We start from the raw sequence: 11,548 nt of genomic DNA, 5'->3' as shown, positions 1-11,548 counted from the left end.
AGTGACCTTTCTGTGACCATCTACCTAGCACCAGGGTTGTGACACATGCCACCATGCCCAGTATTTTTACATTGCTGTGGGGATCAAACTCATGTCCTCATGCTTATATGGCAGGCACTTTACTGACTGAGCTATATTTCCATTGCCTGATTTAGATACCTCCCCCCCACCCCCTGAGAGATTCTGGCTGTGTAGACAAGGGTGACCTCAAACTTTGGATTTTTTTTTTTACCTCAACCTCCCCAGTGCTAGGGTGGTGCGTACCACTATACCCAGCTTTCACAGTGACTCTTCGGTGGGGTCTGCACACTGGTTTATTACTTTCCTACCCCAACACTACTGTAGCCACTGCTTCTAGAAAAGGCCCTTCTTAATTAAAAACAAACAAACAAAAAGCAACGGCAGAGAGGTCATCTGACCCACTTGGCCCTAAGCATGAGTCAACACTGTTATTGCTCAGCACTCCACCTCACCTCTCAACCAGACATGGGAAAGTCAGCATGGGGTAGGAGGTTCCCCATTTCTGATGTGGAAAAGCAATGACCCCTTCCATACTGGAGGCATTCTCCACAGTGGATGCTGCCAATCTGAAACAAGAAGGGACCAAAATGTGTCCAGAAGTCACATCATCACAAAAGGGCACCTTGTTAGGCCCTGTTCGATGATGAGTATAACCTGAAAAATAACTACTCTTTAGGGCATGAGCCACCTCCACATCCAGCAAGTGACTGCTCAAACACAAAACTCAGGCTGAGACTGGTGGTACCTGTCTGTGATCTAGCATTCAGGAGGCAGAGGCAGGAGGACTGGAAATGGAAGGCCAATTTGGGCTGCAGAACAGCAGCAAAGTAAAAGCTCTAAATTTTTGCCTGGGGTGTGGCTCAATGGTAGAGCTCTTGCCTGGCCTTTGTGAGAGGGGTTTGATCCTGGGTATTGCAAAAAACAAATTTGAGTCAAACAGCCAAAATGGGATGGTGATCTCATGGAATACAGAAAAAGGTGTCATATATAAAAAGTATTAGTGGAAGAGGGAAGGATTATATATATATATATATGTGTGTGTGTGTGTGTGTGTGTGTGTGTGTGTGTGTGTATTATATATATATTACATATATGTGGATAAGGAGAGAAACAGATTCAGGTGGCACATGACTATGATCCCACCACTTGGGAGGCAGAGGCAGGAGGACAGTGGAAGTTGCAGAACAGTCTAGAATACTTACCAAGACCCTATCCCAAAAAGAGAGACTGAGTGAGAATGAGAGGAGAGCCCACTGGGATGCAAATTTAAAAGCCATTCATCTTAAGTAAATGCCCTGAGTTAGCCATCATCTATGAAGTTAATTCTCCTGATACTCTATAAGCAGACATTATTATCAACTCCATCTCCCACAAGATGAAATTGAGCCTAAGAGCTTCTTCAAGGTCACAGGCCTAATTGAGAAGCTTTGAAAGTAGGCTATGTACTTCCAGAATCCAAGCTTTAAATTGCATTATGCTATGCTGTCATATGAATTTTGAGCCAGATGGTGGTGGCACATGCCTTTAGTTCCAGCAGATGGGAAGCAGAGACAGGCAGAGTCACTCTCTGTGAGTTCGAGGCCAACCTGGTCTACAAAGTGACTGTGTAGCAAAGGCTGCAGAGAAACCCTGAGACTCGAAAACCAAAAGAAAAAAAAAAGGCTGAAGAGATGGCTCAGTGCTTAGGGGCACTGTCTGCTTTTTCAGAGGACCTGAGTTTAAATCCCAGCACCCACATAACAGCTCACAACTGTCTGTAACCTCAGTTCCGGGGGACCTAAAACCCTCACGGATGTAAATGCAGGCAAAACATGAAATAAAAAATAATTTTTTAAAAAGGAAAAAGAATGACTATATAGATCGACAACAGTGGTCACATGCTGTCCTGCTGTATTAAGTATTAATAGCTTGTCTGTCTTTTCGATACATGTATTATGTAGTACATGACATATAACTTTAAAAAATCACATTCTACACCTTGTTCTGTAACCTTCTTTAAGGCTATTTATGTATAACAGTTTTTAGTCGTCATTTTAAAATCAATTTAGGCTGCTTCCAATGTTTCTCATGGTAGTTTTCTGCCACAGGCAGTGGGATGATAGGCTTTTTCTCCCATCTTTTGGACCCCATCAACTACTGCTGCAAAAATATAAACAAACAAATGAATAAATGAAAAACGAAAAGCCACCAGAGAGTGCTCGCCTGTGTAGGCGAGAGGACAGAAGAGAACCATCACCTCAGCTCTCGCTGTTTTCCTTTTGTTTAGAGTCCCCAACGGATTCGTAAGAGCCCACGCCAAAGACCTGCAGTGACCTGAGGCTTGCACTGCGCATGTGCAGAGAAAGTGGGCGGGGGCGAGAGAGACTTTAGAGTGGGTACAAATGAGGGGGCGTAAAAGACATAAGAAAAAGCCTCAGGGAAACTTTTGTCTCCGCCTCGCCATTGGGCTTCTGCTTCTTATTGGTCAAACATCTCCAGCTCTCATTGGTCAAGGAGCCCAAGCTTGGGTCTGTCCCAAGCTATGACTGTTTCCGGAACCGCGGCGGAAGTGGTTGATTGCTGACACTGCTTTCAGGCATTGTTTAGGGCATACCTACGGGGCCTGAAGGGGGCTTCTCCTATCACCGGAACAGCTGGGAGTTCAACCGCAAGCTTCAGAGATGCCAATGAAGGGGAAAAGTGGTTCTGGAAAAGGGGGCAAAGGTAGACCGGCCGAGGCAATCAGGGAACTTGGGGTTGGATGAGGAGAAAGACGGGATTAGGCCGGCAGCTGTGGGGGTCAGAAGCCGAGCAGCAGGTGACCAGTGGTCCTCCGAGCCGCTGTGGTCTGTGTTTTTGTTTTTTTTTTCCGGTAAATCAGAACGGATAAGTGCGTGAGTGGCTTCAGTGCAGGGACCGTCATTGTGGGTAATAGAAGCTGGTGAGGATGGTTTCACGTAACCTGAAATTACTGTTTTAAGGGTTTATTACCACTAAACTTTAATCTGGTAAAACGCCAGCAGTAAAAGGAAGCCTGCAATAGTGGGCCGTATAGGTCTCATTATAACATTCCCCCACACTCCCTCTTGAGGGTCTCATTTCTTGAAGACGGGTGTTAGGCCCATCGCTGTGCTTTCAGGCTAGAAAAATAAGACACAGCTCTTAGTCATCCCTGGAAGAAGTGGGAAAGGTAGTAGCCAGAAATTACTGTATTGAATGTAGTGCTGAGAGATAGGTATATTACAGAAAGTGGAAAGGGGGTAAGGAAACAAACTGGAGATACTTTGGGCAGGCCAAGATAAGCAGCGGCAATAGGGCAAAACACACTTGCCCCAAGAGAGTCCAGCCCCAAAAGCACCGATGAGAAACAGCACGGTTTGTGTAGTACACCATTGCTGAACTAAAACTTCAAGACAAATTGAGTGAGTGAGGATAATTAAAGCAGAAGACTAAATTGTGGGGATGCTGTATATGATGTTAGTAAGGTTGGTTAGGGGCCAGGAAGTCCTTTAGTCTATGTGCTGCCGAAGCGAGCACCAGGAAGTCCTTTAAAGAGATCATTTCAGTAGTTCCAGTAAGAGATAGAGATGACCAGGATTAAAATTGTGGTTGTGGGAATCCAGAGAAGAGACAAATAGAGTGTAGTACAGTGATATCTCAAAGGCTCAAGACACCAAGACGTTTTAAAGAAAGGATGAGAATGGTTGAGGTGCCACAAACCCAGGCCACAGCACTTGGGAGGCTGAGACAGGAAGATTTGAGTTTGAGGTCACCAGAAGTACATAGACCCTTTCTCAAAACAAAAACCAAAATAAATATGAAAATAGAATTATGCATGGGGGGAGGTGTTCTTGCTCTTCTTTAACTGGTCAGCTCTTATTCATCTATTAAATATTCCCTGGCTAACTAAGATGTCTATTTCTAAATTCTCCATCCACATTTTTTTTAACCTATTGTATTCTCAGAAAGTTATCTGTCTTCCTCACTGGAATGTGAGTTCTTTGGTGACAGCTATGAACCCTATTGACCTTATACCCCTCACACCTGGAACTGAGGATTTATTTAGGAAGCAGTTGTTGAACTAAATACTCAGTCCAGGTGTAGTTCTTAGACACCTTGGCCACTAACAGTTAATACCCTGTCTTCGACACAAAACTTAACAGTAGTAAGATGTGCTACCAGTGCTTGATAACTTGAATGTCACAAATTCTTGCCAGGAGGAAATCTGTAGGCATTGTGGTAGACTACAGAGATTGTTGCGTAAGTACATTCCTTAGGCATATATACTTTGTAGTATCTTTTTTTAATACAGCATTCGCAAGCACCCGTAGAGATAACAACCAAAGCCTTCAAAATAAGATTCGTGGAGATTTTGTATGTTAAAATTGCAAGTGTAAATCACACTGTCACAGAACATGAAAGAAATGATATATAATTTTGTATAATGGCAGCGTTTAGTGTTCTGCCATTAGAAGGCAAGATTTGAAATGGGGTCCATAGAGCCTTGACCAGGCTCCTAGAGCTCATTCATCCATGCCCACACATTTCTTTCTCATTTTCTGTGAAGTGTTTTGTAATGCACATTTCCTGTTATTAGAAGTGAGTCACAGAGGAAGTGACTCACCATATAGCTGTTTGGAGCTTGGAGCTCTAATGGAAGGGTCATAGTGTATTGTGAGATGGACTTACCTATAAATGTCAAAGTCGAGCTGAAATGAGTACCTCTCCTCTCTTTTTCTAAAGGAGGTGCAGCCTCTGGGAGTGACAGTGCTGACAAGAAGTCTCAGGGCCCTAAAGGTGGTGGCAATGCCGTAAAGGTGAGTTATTTTGCTTGCCCCCCCTTTTTCCTTATGAAGTATTAAGGTGTGCTCGTGGATGCAAACAGAAGGCAGTATGGGTAACTTGTTCTTAGCTAAGAGGCTTCATACGAAGTTAAAGACAAGATGATGCTGCTTCTAAATTTTAACCCAGTGTGTCCCTTAAAACTGAAGTATATGCCATCTCTGCTCTTAAAATATGAAACTAAAATTTCAATTTAATTTTCCCATTTGCAAATTAGTAGAGAAATTTGTTTAAGAAATAAACACCAAAATGACAATATGGTCAAACTAGAAACCAAAGACAAGTTTCACTTCTAAACGGTAGAATTTTCACACTTTTAGCACTGTTCTTTAAAATGTGTTAACTTAGGGACTGAGGTAATAGCTCAGTCAGTAAAATGCCTGGGAAAAGGACCTAAGTTTGATTCCCAGAACACATATACACATATTTAAAAAGCTGGAGATAGTGGCATATACTTAAAATTCCATTCCTGACTATAGCTAACTAGCCTAGCCTAATCCAATAGAAGAGCTCATACAAAAACAAACAAACAAACAAAAAACAACAACAAAAAAAAACAAGGTGAATGGCATCCTACAAAGGATTATTTTGTGACCTACACACATACACATAAATTTTGTTACTTTGACCACGGATAGAAGATAGTCAGCAAATAATTACTTGAAGCACTTAGCCATCTAATCCCAGACGAGCATCTGCAGAGAGAACTGTACTACTATGGTTATGTAACAACTGGTTTTTCTGTTTGGGTCAGGATACAGGAAGTTAAAAGAATAGATTCCATTGCCTGTAACTGTAAATTCAACCATAGACATATAGGAAGAGAAAGAAGAATGAGAAGTGTGATCTGAGCTGTTCTACTCAATACCCCTATGTCTCTGAGAGATAGTGAGAGATGAGGAACAGAAAACTGTTTTTTTCTAGGCTTGTTTTGGATGTATGTGTGTCAGTACCATGTGCATGCAGTGCCCAGAAGAAAGTGGCGGATCCTCTGGAACTGGAATTGCAGATGGTTGTTAGCTACCAGTGTGGATGACTGCAGCTGAATCCAGGTCATCTGCAGGGGCAGCAAATGTTCTTAACCACTTAGCCATCTCTCTAGCCCCTGTTCTCTGTACTTGTATGAACGTTTAACTGTGTCGGGTGGGAGTCTGGTGTCCCAAGAGAATTTTCATAAAGCATGGCGTAGCCCAGCTATGTCATCATGTGTTCAATTGTAGAGGTAGTCATTGTTACAGTCTGGGGTGGGGGCATCTGGCTTGGTTGTGCTTCATGAGAACTGGCACATTGGTGCCCAGCATGGCATCTTCATAAAGGATATTCTAGGGTCATTTAGGCTATGTGTACTCTTTCCACGCCCCCAACGTAGGAGAGTACTCAGATGCATAGACCTTTAAGTAGCCATCCTGACCCCAGTGTGGCTACATGGGAGATAAATGAAAAGGAATGGCATGTAATTAGGTAGGAGGGTAGATTGGGATTAAAATTTTATTAAGCTTTTTTGTTTAATGCTTGTATCTTTTACCCTGATTCCCTCAATAGTAATATTTTCTAAAACTATAGTTCAATAGCATGGTCATAATATTGACATTGAAACAGAACATTGAGGTATACCCCAAGCCTTTCACCCTAAATAAAGACTACTCTTGCTGCTCCTTTATAACTAGAGCCCTCTCCTCCTTTCTCTCCTATCCCCCCAACACATGTATACTTTTTATTTTTGAGACAGACTCTTCTTTAGCCCAGGCTGGCCTCAAGTTCATTACGTAGTAAAGCATGTCCTTGAATTTCTGATCCTCTTGTCTCCACCTCCCAAGTGCTGGAATTACAAGCTTCTAACCTGTTTCCTGTTTTACTACTCCATTTCTAAATGTTTTGTTGTGGATACTGTTGTTGTTGTCTTGAGACATGGTCTCACTCTGTAGTCCTGACTGTCCTGGAACTCACACTGTAGACCAGGCTGGCTCCGAATTCAGAGATCTGCCTGCATCTGCCTCCAAAGTGCTAGAATTAAAGGCATGGGCCACAATACCCAATGATATCTACCTCATTTTTAATTGAAAGCAGCAACTAATCTGCTCTCCACTCATATGCTTTAATGATTTCAAGAATGTTAAATAGAGCCGACCACAGGGGTGCACGCCTGTAATCCCAGCACTCAGGCCGAGGCAGACAGATCTCTGTGAGTTTGGAGCCAGCCTGGTCTACAAAGCAAGTGTAGGACAGCCAAGGCTACACAGAGAAACCCTGTCTCGAGGGGGGAAAAAAGAATGTTAAATTGAAGCTGGGCCAGGTGGCACACACCTTTTAATCTTAGTACTTGGGGAGGCAGAGGCAGGTGTATTTGCGTGAGCTCAAGTCGTGCCTGGCCTACAAAGTAAGTTCCAGGGCAGCCGAGGCTGCACAGAGAAACCCTGTTTCAAAAAAAACCAATTCTTTAATATTTTTGCAAGGAGTAGAAGGCCCTGGTCTGTAGCTTTTTTTTTTCTTCCTGAGACAGGGTTTCTCTGTGTAGCCTTGGCTGTCCTAGTCTTGCTTTGTAGACCAAGTTGACGTCGAACTCAGAGATTCATCTGACTCTGTCTTCCCTAGTGCTGGGATTATAGGTATGTGCCACTGTGCCTGGCTTTGGTCTTCAGCTCTTATCAGGAGTTATTTTCCTTGATTGAACCCCCAGCATCTTCTCTATCTTCTTCTTCCCTTTCTTGTTTATTTTTTTTAATTTTTTCACAATTTTTTTTCATTATATCCCGATTGAAGCTCCCTCCCTCAACTCCCCCGAGTTCCACCCTTCCTCCCTATCCCCTTCCCCTAGACCACTGAAAGAGGGATTTCTCCTCCTCTGTCATCTTCCCATAGTTTTATCAAGTCTCACCAGGATTTTCTGGATCCTCTTCCTCTATGGCCTGGTAAGGCTACATCACCAGGGGGGTGAGTGATTAAAGAGCAGACAACCGAGTTTATGACAGAGGCATGATATCTGAGGCATTCTTGTTCCCCCGGAAGCCGTCCTTTGCTGTCCAGTTTGTGTACCTGTCTCCTCTGTATAGGACTAGAAACATTCTAAACAAGGTGCTTGCCACCAGCTCTTATGACCTGAATTCAATCCCCAGGAGCCACGTGGTATTAGAAAAAAAAAAAAAACTATTGTCTCCTGACCTCCTCATGAGTATTATGGCACACATGCATCTTTACACAAATGTACAAAATCAATAAAAGGAATAAGTTTCTTTTAAAAGGGCTTGAGAGATGGCGCTGAGTTAAAGATATGTGTTGCTCTTTTGAGAGATCTGCATTCAGTTCCCAGCACCCATTTCAGGTGGCACACAGCTGCTGCCTATAACTCCAGTTCAGCTAATCGGATACCTCTGGCCTCTGCAGGCACTTGCATGCGTATGGACAAACCCATCCACATAATCACATAACTTCAAATCAGTTTTAAAGAAAGAAGGTTGTCTACCCAAGCCCTGGTATTTTTTATTTATATATATATATTGTGTGTGTGTGTGTGTGTGTGTGTGCATATGCATGTGTTCCATGCATGCATACCATGAACCATGTGTGAAGATCAGATGACAATTTGTGGGAGTTGGGTGCTTCCTTTTTTCCATGTCAAATTCTAGAGACCGAACTCAGGTTGTCAGCCTTGGCAATAAGTACCTTTACTTCCTGAGCCAGCTCACTGACCCTCTTTGGCCCATTTTTGATGTGTTTATAGCTCCTGTGTACCTCTACTCATTGGGAAGCCATTTTGTGGGCAAAAGACTCTTTGTAGCTCAATCTTACCTCAGATTTCAATAGTTAATCTGAAGGATTCCTGTTTCTATAAGGGAGAAACTGGATAGAGTGGGATATTCCTGTAGTCCTGGAACTTGGAAGAAACAGGAAGATCAGGAGTTGAAGGTCATCCTCAGTTAAATATTGAGTTCATGGTCATCTTGGACTATATGAGAACCTTTTCTCAGAAAAACGGGATTCTGGCAGTCACTCTACTGGGCAAACTTGTGCAATGTTCAGTGACTGAGTTAATGTGTTGTTTTTGTAGTTACCATGGATAATTTAGGTGTGACTCCTACACAAAGAATCATTTTCCTCTCCAAGTACTAATTGGACATACTTTTCCATTGCAGGTCAGACACATTCTATGTGAAAAACATGGCAAAATCATGGAAGCCATGGAAAAGCTAAAGTCTGGAATGAGATTCAGTGAAGTGGCCTCACAATATAGTGAAGATAAAGCCAGGCAAGGGGTATGTTACTTTTTAGCATTTGAATGTTCTGTTGTCATGCTAGGAGCATGAGCCCTGCAAAAAACAAATAAAAGTTTCCTTCACAAAGGACGCAGGGACATACGCCTGTAATACCAGTACTCTGGGATGCAGAAGGCAGGCAGGAGTTCAAGGCTAGCCTGGTCTACAAAGTGAGTCCTGGGCAGCCAAGGCTACACAGAGAAACCCTATCTCAAAATCTAAAAAAAAAAAAGAAATCCAAAAGCAAGAACTATGTCCTATCATTAATTTTAGCCATATCTTTGTTTCAAAAAGTAGAAATGTCCAGCTTGTGGGACTAAGGATGTAGCTAAATGGTAGAACATTTGTGTGGAATGTGTGAAGCCCCGGGTTTGATCCCTAGTCTACCAATGTCTAATTTATGAGCAGTTGCATACAAATAATCTGTGTTGAGGGGAAGGAGTATGGAAGAGGAGATGGGAAAGAGTATATATATATACTCTGAAAGTACATTATATAACCTGTGTGAGATATGTCCTTCGAAAACCAAGCACCAAGGACACAGAGTTACCTATGTCTAAATGTAGGTATGACCAATCTTTCACAGATCACTTTAAAATACAGTGGTATTATGAGTATTCATGCTCCATCCAGTCTTAGACTTCCTCCCCCCATTTATCCCTCATGAGTCAGCGCCTCCATAGCACAAGTGAATAATTGCAGCCCATTGAGCCTTTGTAGTCATATTGGGAAAACTCTCTAAAGCTACAGTAGAAATGTTCTCTTTTTATCACTTGCTAACATGTATCTTTTGGACTTTTCAGGGTGACTTGGGTTGGATGACCAGAGGGTCCATGGTGGGACCATTTCAAGAAGCGGCATTTGCCTTGCCTGTAAGTGGAATGGAAAAGCCTGTGTTTACGGACCCACCAGTTAAAACAAAATTTGGATATCATATTATTATGGTTGAAGGGAGAAAATAAAATCCTATGAAAGACTGAATAAGTGTTCTATATTGTTTTTTTCTCTTTAAAAGGTATAAAATAGTCCTCATGTTTTGTGAACTGTCAGTGTGGGTTTGTAGGAAAAAATCAGGTGTGTATCAATACGTTCTGCAGTCACTTTGTTATCAATTTTCAATGATGACTCATGCAAACTTCTTTTAACTTATGTCCTATTTATTTCTCCCAAACTAACATTGACACCCCCCCCCCCCGTGTGTCTCATAAATTAACTCTGAGGAGTCAAATCTTAGACCGCTGAAAACTTTGGGCATCTAGTAGGTGAATTAGTACATGAAAAGTATAATTCAGGTTAGTTAACTCTGATCTGCAGAACACGTATTGCTTTAATATAGCATATGGTGGCCCAGCAGCCATTCAACACCAACCAACGTTCTCCTTTTATTATTAAGGCGTGTGTGTGTGTGTGTGTATGTGCTTGAGCGTGTATGCGTGTTTGTGAGACCTCTGCAATTTGCTTGCGAAAGATTATCACAGCTGGGCTTGTTGACATTCCCTCACAGGAGGGGCACGGAGGGGCACTGTACCCTTACCCAAATATTCACAGCTGCTCTAGTTGTATGTAGCCTCTGGCTTTCATGGAGAGGCTGGAAAGGATTAGGGGAAGAGGGCTCTATCTTCACAGCCAAGGGGAAGTGATCATCATGCTGGGTGGACTTTCCCAGTGTAACTATTTTGTTCACCCATGCTCCGGTCAAAAACCCCTCACCTATGCACTGTAAGCCCAGAAAATCACTGGTTCCCCCTAATGGTTTGCCATTAGGACCTTGAAAAGGGGATATTGTTTAGTTCTCCCACACTGGGAGAAAATTCTTTTCCACTACCCTGTGAAGACAGTCTTTGTGGAACCAAGGCCTAAAATTAAGTCTCACACCAACTCTGGGTGGTGTCCAAACTGCAGGGCACTGGTTGGTGTCCACAACTGTTTTGGTATGGACTCCCACCCCTGCACTGGGTGTCACATGATGAAATTAAGAAGAGCTTGGGGTTATATAGCTGCTTTTCATTCAGTACAAGGTTAAGTCTTGTTTCATCAATAGGTGGGTCACGCTGAACCTTAGAGGTTTCAATTCAAATGCAAAAAACCCTCCACCGCAAAGGTTATGGTAAGGATTAAACAAGCCTGTGTGACATACTCAATATACAGTAGGCACTTTCTAAACACTAGTTCTTTGGTGACTGCATAAACAATGCCGCACTTGGTATTTCTGAGGGTAAATCAAAATTTAGTTTTGTTTTTGAGACAGGGTTTCTCTGTGTAGCTTTGGCTGTCCACACCTGGCTTTGAACCATTATCTGGTCTACAACCCAAAGAGGGGCTGTGATAGCACCAAAACACCAACATAAGCGGGGCATAGTGTTGCACACCTTTACTCCCAACTCCCAAGAGGCAGAGGCAGAGGCAGAGGCAGAGGCAGGTGGATCTCTGTGAGTTCCAGACCAGCCAGGGCTACA

At 42.8% G+C, this 11,548-nt stretch overlaps 1 protein-coding gene across 1 annotated transcript; it reads left to right on the top strand.

The window, feature by feature from the left end:
• Nucleotides 1-2,542: 2,542 nt before the first annotated feature.
• Nucleotides 2,543-10,076, top strand: Pin4 (peptidylprolyl cis/trans isomerase, NIMA-interacting 4). Its single transcript, XM_021629451.2, has 4 exons — nt 2,543-2,724; nt 4,744-4,817; nt 8,973-9,092; nt 9,896-10,076. Exons 1-4 carry the CDS (start codon nt 2,682-2,684, stop codon nt 10,052-10,054), a joined length of 396 nt encoding a protein of 131 aa, XP_021485126.1. The 5' UTR covers nt 2,543-2,681; the 3' UTR covers nt 10,055-10,076.
• The last annotated feature ends 1,472 nt before the right edge of the window (nt 10,077-11,548 follow it).

The sequence above is a fragment of the Meriones unguiculatus genome, chromosome X (genome assembly GCF_030254825.1).
Source record: "Meriones unguiculatus strain TT.TT164.6M chromosome X, Bangor_MerUng_6.1, whole genome shotgun sequence".
NCBI lineage: Eukaryota > Metazoa > Chordata > Mammalia > Rodentia > Muridae > Meriones > Meriones unguiculatus.
Note: the sequence above shows the minus strand (reverse complement) of the source record. Positions and strands in the feature narration are given on the sequence as shown.

What these genes read in the sequence shown, in the direction of transcription:
- Pin4 (XM_021629451.2), top strand. Translation starts at nt 2,682, where the DNA reads ATGCCAATGAAGGGGAAAAGTGGTTCTGGAAAAGGGGGCAAAG. An exon ending in TTCTGGAAAAGGGGGCAAAG is followed by an intron (nt 2,725 to 4,743) that starts GTAGACCGGCCG and finishes CTTTTTCTAAAG; the next exon opens with GAGGTGCAGCCTCTGGGAGT. An exon ending in GTGGTGGCAATGCCGTAAAG is followed by an intron (nt 4,818 to 8,972) that starts GTGAGTTATTTT and finishes TTTCCATTGCAG; the next exon opens with GTCAGACACATTCTATGTGA.